General features: G+C 31.6%; 1 protein-coding gene across 2 annotated transcripts in view; it reads left to right on the forward strand.

Annotated features, from left to right (window-relative positions):
- The window catches only part of LOC114336482 (juvenile hormone esterase), a 55,549-nt gene extending 48,083 nt beyond the window's left edge, over window positions 1-7,466 (forward strand). The window contains exons 9-12 of one of the 2 annotated variants that reach the window (XM_050657999.1): window positions 510-627; window positions 3,159-3,276; window positions 5,774-5,956; window positions 7,382-7,466. In XM_050657999.1, coding sequence (XP_050513956.1) covers window positions 510-627; window positions 3,159-3,276; window positions 5,774-5,956; window positions 7,382-7,385 — 423 coding nt within the window. In that variant the 3' untranslated portion in view covers window positions 7,386-7,466. Of the gene's footprint in view, window positions 1-509; window positions 628-3,158; window positions 3,277-5,773 lie in introns of both variants that reach the window. The other variant, XM_028286858.2, reaches the window with a different exon arrangement.
- Window positions 7,467-7,868: the final 402 nt, after the last annotated feature.

A 7,868-nucleotide genomic window follows, 5' to 3' on the forward strand; every position in this document is an offset into this window, starting at 1 on the left:
TTCATTTTTAATTTATATTTTTACTCTATTTGGAGTACTGAGGGAACCATTCTCGCTGTAAATTTACCGCCTGAGCAGATGGGATGGAAATTATAATTTGTAAAATTCCCTTATCTTCCTATAGTCTCAGAATCCGCGTGGCTTGCATTTTTAGAAGCCTCGGATGGTGTAACCAGAGAAGGTTTTCCATTGTTTTTAATCTGGTAGGATATAAAATGGTATTATTTTATGTGCTATTAGATTAAACACTTACATTTTTTTCTAGCAGATGTCGCTAGGACATCCCTGCCATTTCGTTCGTTGCAATCCGTGACTGCTCTCGCTGTATTATCCTGGTTAATTCAGAGAGGAGAGCATATGTATCTTCTGATGAGGGGCTAAGAAGCCTCGAAACGGTAGAGTTATTTGCACTCTCTGATTGAACTAGAAATACAATACGACTGCAGTTTCGGGTTGCAACGAAATTGAAAACGTTTATTCATTTTAGTTTATCATCAATTTAATTTTAGTTTACAAGTGACGCAGTTTTTGTACGATCAATAATACGTCAAGCCGAAAGCATATCTAGGCACGTACCTGTGTATCTGTATGACCTAACATATTTACCAGAGGATAGTACTGCTCAAGGTAAGTTCGAAAAATATAAAGAACCAACTTTTATTCATATACCTATATCAAACATATCAAATCCCTTGAACGCCCCTCTGTGGCTCAGTGGTAAGAGCGCCTACCTTTGGATCGAAAGGTCCGAATGGTCGTGAGTTCGAATCTCACCAGGGTCAGAGATTTTTCGTTTATTATAAATTAATAACGATGTGCACAAAAATATACGGGTAAAAACCCTTTAAAATTGATCCGCCATGGACACATAGATTAAATTCGTGAACTTGAGCATGCATGTTCAAAATATCCCATTTATTCTGCTCGAGGTACCATTTATTGACTTGTTCAGATGTTGAATAGCTGATGGCAAGTGACGAATGATAACGGAAATCCCGAATGCTGTCATGACAGAAATGACAGTTCCACAGGAAGTTGACAGTAAGTAGTCAAATAGTAAGTAAATATGTGACTCGTATTCTATTTGGACTGTGCAAGTTCGGAAGAGCGATAGCTAGTGTCATAAATCAGCAACATTTTTAGCACTTTTAATTATATTGTCCAATTATATTAGTCCTGGTTACTGAAGAATAAAAAAAAGTAAGATTGAGGAAGAAAAAGTACGATTTCCTACTCGCGCACGATCGTTTCACGTATCCCCTCCAAGTACTTGCACACAGCAAGTTTCTCGTATCCCCATAGATATAATAACACATAGATTAGTCCAGGTCCGAAAAATAGCGTAACGCGAAGCAGTTCGGGTCGGTGGTCTATCTATCTCTCTCTACCGGCGGTTAGCTTTCTCTCTCTAGCATATGATGGCCGCCGCCTCTGTGTCTGTGTCGTTCCATTACTCCCACCTCTTGGTAGATACGCTCACACTCGCACGACAGACAAAGATAGCTAGACCACTGTACTTGATATTGGCGTTACACCCCGATACATTGAGTGGCATATCCCTAGCCTGGTCTATTGTTAACATGTCTCTGCGTATCCCTCATACTCACATCATAATCACCATCATTAAATACTGGTTAGATAATGTACTATTGTGACTAGAGCCTGGATTATGTGCACTAAAAAATGTTAAAATATGCATGCAACATGCACTTAAAAAGTAGCCAAATATGTCTTTATTTATGCAATATGCATTTATATATGAATATACTTTAAAAAAAATATTTTGTAATTTTCAAGGCTTGAAATTTGGTGAGAAATTAACTTATAGAATTATATAAACTTCGACAGTGTTTATTTATTACTGCATTTAATAATAAAACAAATGAAAGTTCACAAGAAAATGTCCTCGTTCTTGCTGTCGAAGTTTCCATTGATTATGTTATTTATTGATCGCAATAAACAAAAGCCCCCAAAAGCATAACACTTCACTATCTTTAATTTTTTTTCATTTGTCCCTTATAGATTTATTATTCTTTTTTGACAGAATCAATAATGCAAATGCTATAATTTAAAGATAATTTTTGACTCTCTAGTTTTGTAATAGAGTTTACAATTATGTCAAAATTTGATTTTATATAGTACAATTCATTCTGAACAGAATTCTTACTAAATATTTTTTTACATTTCTAAACAGCAATACAACAAAAAGGATCAACATTTGAAATAACATTTATAATATACCCTATTCCACGAATATACCTACGACTGTTTTCGATTATCTCGACAACGAATATTTTACTGTAAAATATAAAGAACGAAGTAAATTGCAAATTACCTTGTGGCTTATTGGAATGATTATTAGAGCCATTTACTTTCGTACTTCTTATGTTGCACACTAAAATATTCGTTGTCACGATAATCCAAAACAGTCGTATATTCGTGGAATGGCATATACCGATATAATTAACTGCAAGAAATATTGCACTTTTAGTCATCGGCTGAACAGTTTAAAACTCAAATAATTAAATTCGCGATTTGCCGACCTTTCATAACGTCTTTGTAACATATTTTAACATATTTCTTGCGAAGAAAGAAATACGTGAATTACGGAAAGCACTTTAATTGTCGATAATCTTCATTCCACTGTTATCACCAATCCAGCTCGGTAAAAGACTTAATTTTTGTTTCGCTACTTTCGGCATATTTAAAAAAATATTTTTATTTTACAAGCACAATATTCACAATCACACGTTGCTTTGCTTTCCTGTTGGCTCTATTCTTGTGACAACTAATTCCAAGATGGGTTTTTCCAAACAGTAAAACTTGTAATAAAGCCATTTAGTAGATATTTGGAATAAGGTAATAAAGTTATTTACCTAGTACCTGCTATGAATAATTCTAAGAACCTATTATCTAAATATGTATAGAAAACATATTGTATTTGTGTGATATTTTCAAATATGTACATCAAAATATGCTGCAATATGCTCTTAATCAAGTAAATATGGATAGCATATGCATTTATAAAGAAACCCTCAAATATGCTGCATGTAATATGCACATGATTTTTGCATATAATCCAGACTCCATAATAATTATAGATGTCATAATTATTATGACGTTTATTCTGATTTTGTTTAATCAAGATATTTTTTTAGGAGTCGCGCATGGAGTAGACATGCGGTATTTGTTTGGTGGAGATTCTCACGGCCTAGTATTTAATGAAAATCTCCGAAAATCTTTATTAAAGTTTTGGACTAATTTTATTATATACCAGTAAGTATCATTATACAAAGCAACATGCCATAGTAATGAATGTAGCGTTAAACTAAACAAATAATTTCCAATATCTTGAAAATAATGTATCCAATACCGAACAGTTGTTTTGATGGTATGGTGTTTCTCGGAGGCGTTTTTCAGTGCGTCACAGTTTTTCGATTTCTTTCTAACGCATTAAGTTGGAAGTGACAGAAAAAAGTTTAGTCTGAAAAAAGTATGTCGGTGATTATACTCATTTATAGCATTTATTCTATTTGCTGATAGATGGCGCTATAATAAAACAATTATTTACATAATATCTATAATCTATACGACTATACAAATCAAAGAACATACCTTTTTCTACGACCGTTTAATAATATGCTCATTATTCACTATTTTTGAATAGATAATAACACCCATTACTTTACCCGTGAGTAATAGTTCATTACTCACTGGCTGAAATTACTCACGGGTCATTACTCACTGGTTGAAGTTAGATTCAAGTGGGGCATGGCACTTTTAATATACTCATTATTAGCAAATAAAATTACTTTGCAGATGCAGAGTATTAACTACATTACAGTACTTAAACGCTCTATTTATATACTTAGAATGTACTACCTCACTTCTTTTCAGCATATACCAAGAATATATGTTTTAAAATATTCCAAGGAAGTGCTATAAACCTTCTCTTTATTTACTTAGAATATACTACCGCACATCTTTTTAGTATATGGGAAGAATATACTTTTAAGAATATTCCAAGCAACTGCTACATTGCTCAGAAGTATGTTTGCAGCATCACCTAATCCCATCCTAGGTTCTACCAACTATCATATTTACATATTAAAATTGCATATGAGAATGTAATTAGTACATTTTACAATATTACTAAAAAAGTAAGTATGTAGGTACATATAAATTTTAGTCATTGACCCCTATAATATTTCAATCAACGACTAAACTATAACTAAACTTTATATATTTTGTGCTTACCTACTATTTAAGTAATATTGAGTTACAAAAATTTATTTAATATTTTCAAGCACCGCAAACAAAATAAAGAGATTATTTATGTTCCTAGTACCTAGTATACTTTGTCGTTCATCTTCCTCCTAACACAGCATTTATATTGGATACAAATGCCTGTGCACTGTGCCCTGTGCCTGTTTAGTGTTTGCGTTTTCATAAAACCTTTGTTAATTCCTATGCAGGTAGAATGAGAAGGGTCATTTCCGTTTGTATTATTTCAATCTTTTACGATCTGGTGATTAAGATGGTGGATAGTGTATTCTTTTATAAACAGCAATTGAAGTACCTAAATTCCAACGATGTAAAAATACTCATGGTAAAATCAAAATGGTAAATTCATTTCAATTATGAAAACGATTTTTTTTTCTTTAATACAAATTAATTTTTAAACTTTTTACCATACAATTAAAATAATTTTAAGAAATGAATTCGTCCAGGATACCTACATACATAAACACTTTTATTAATTATTCTAAAAAATAACAAGTTGATAATCTATATAAGGCTAACATTATTCTTCCTATACTTCCTATACATATTCTTTTTAAGATATTTTAAAAGTACATACGTACAAGTATGTGTTAAGCACATACTTTTAAAGAATATTCGATGAAGGTATATTCCAAGAATCTACTTTTACGAATATTCCGAGATACTACGTATACGAATGTGCTCAGTATATTCGGCTGAAAATTCGTGTGTGTGAAAAAATGGCTTGGATGCGGGTTCGTTAGCCACAGATTTTTATTTTATTTTTACCTCAATTTATTAGTTTTGTTATATTTTTACCTATTTCACTTAAATGACTATATTTGTTTCTTTCAAGTAGTTTATGAGTAATTTAAATATTTCCATTTTATGACAACTTAGTAGATATTCTATACTAATTGGAAAATGAACTTGTGTTTGTCGTAAATTGTAATATAATTAATTTATATATCTCTCGTTATTTTTGCATTCAAAGAAAATATGGTTCAAATCTCTAATCGAAACATTATCACAAAAACAGACTGATGAATTAACTATTCCTAATTTGTGCAGATGTGCCTCATGTTTTCCCTGTCGAGTTTTTAATCTGACGATAGTAGAAATATCTTGCTTTGGCAGGTTATACTTAAATATGTATTCAGGTGGCGGAGGAAGTTCTTGATGTAAAGAAAAATATAAATTTTTTGATATGCTTGAAATATTTTTCCATTGTTTTTTCCATATTTTATTTATTCTATCTTTGACGTCATTTATTGCATCTGTCGATAAGATCTGAGTTAGGATCTCACCATTTTTATTGCATCTTTGGCCAACTCATCCACTTTCTCATTACCCAGTATACCGGCATGCCCTTTTGCCCATATAAATACTACTTCCACTTTAGACAAATTATTTTTTATATTACATAAAATTTTTGATTTGTACGAACTGAAATCGGTGTTTTCAATTGCATATATTGCTTAATCATTTACATGCTTTGTTTACATTTTAGAGACCCCACTCCTATTTTCGATGAAGATCTTCAAGACGTCATTTGGTCACAAGTAAAACATGACGCTGCCGCTGTAAAGTACTTAGAAATAGATTCGCAGTTCACACTGAAGGAAAATCCCAAAAATTATAACAGTATTAAGAAGCTGTTGGATCATTACATACGTCAACCCTACATAACTTATTAAAAGCCAGTGTTGCCAATCGCATTTCTCTAGATTATCCGATGATCGCTCGAAAAATATCCGATTCGTCACGAAAAGGTACGCTAGGTCAAAAATTATTCTGTTATTAAAATCAATGTTGACAATGTTATTCTTGTAGTCCCCTTAACAACCATCAAATAACAAAATTCGTTGTTCGTACGCCAATTAGTTGATTGTAATCAATTATCATTATGATAATTAACGTAATTGATTGATTAACTAATTATTAATTATCAATTAACGTAACAATTAGGGAGCGTTCAAGTATTACTTAACGCGATTTTTGAAGATTTTTGACTCTCCGCCCCCCAACCTGCGTTACGTAATACTTGAACGCTCCCTTATTAACATAATTGATTAATTAATCAATTAATCTCATAATTGTAATCAATTATGGTTTTCAGCAACCCAATCAAAGTTGACATTGACAGTAATTAAATATTTGATAATGATCAGTTGATTCCATTTCTGATTAGCGTTCGAACAACCGGCCCTTTAATCTACTGGATTCTCTATTTCCCGGTTTAAAAATTTTCGTTTATAGATGAAAATCTCGTATCCTAGCTGATTATTACCTAATTCATGTATGTAAATACTATTTACTGACTATTATTATATTATTCGTATTTTGTATTATCGTAAGTGTTAAATTCTAAATAAATAAATAAATCTAAATATTTCATTATTTGGATCGTTATATTAATTTATTATAATTATTTAAGTAAAAAGAAACACTTTTAAATATTATTTTATTAAAACGTATTAACTATCTAAAACTAGGTACTGGAAAAATAAATAATAAATAAATCAATACAAAATAAACTACAGCTACATTAATAGCATAAGCGCAAAATTTCTGGTCAATGCTTTTAAAATGCATTATTTTTATCGAGTCCTGAGTTACTTAAGCACTGCACTACATAAAATGAAAATAAAACTAAATCGTTCGTGAATTAGCTTTCATAAGTTTAAAGACTAGAAACTAAAAACTCATCGGACGGCAATAAACTCATACTCATCGAACTAATACTCATCAAAACAATAACATCGGACGGCAGACGGTTTTTGAAATTTGAATTGTATTAGTATGCCTTAAGTGGATGCACTTGTGCATTTAAATTCTAAACAAAAGAATCGGCACATGTCCTTTTTGTCAAAAGATGAAAAGTATTGGATGTCACTAACATTCATCCAGTATAGACTATTTATAAAAATTTGGACGGAACCAAACAAAATTAATGTGTTGTTGGTGTTGGGAATATATGGATGAAAAAGTTTTAGTCGATGGTAGATACACTGAAAAATATCCGCAAATATCCGATTTATTTAAAGATACGAAGAAGATACGACAACGCTCAAAAAGGTACGCAAATCGGATAATTATCCGCCGATTGGCAACACTGTTAAAAGCCCTAAAATAAAACAGCATTCATTGTCTTTTATAGAAATAAATATTATAAATGTGGAATTATATAAATATGCGTTTAATGATGTTTTTATTTATTTCGTTAGTAAATTTAGATAATTTGTATATAAAAACTGTAAATACGTACTGAACTTTTCGTCTAAGTAGGTACTCTTATGGGGCCACAGTAACGTCTAATGCCGTTAATTAACACGTTATTTGATTAACGCGTTAGGTGTAGCCATGAATTAGCTCGCTAATTTGTTAATGCCATTATTAATTAATGCCGTTAAACGTTAGGCGATAGATCGGTGTTGGTTTCTTTCGACACTACAAAGGAGTTACTCCGTTACTTATCGCGTTGTTGTGGCTACACTTGCACTGTTTCAACAAGTTCTAGCTTGCAGCGCAGCAGAGTAATTTGTTTTGTGAAATAGGTAACTACATACTATTCTACGAAAATGGAGTGGAGTAATGAGAAAATA

The sequence above is a fragment of the Diabrotica virgifera genome, chromosome 8 (genome assembly GCF_917563875.1).
Source record: "Diabrotica virgifera virgifera chromosome 8, PGI_DIABVI_V3a".
NCBI lineage: Eukaryota > Metazoa > Arthropoda > Insecta > Coleoptera > Chrysomelidae > Diabrotica > Diabrotica virgifera.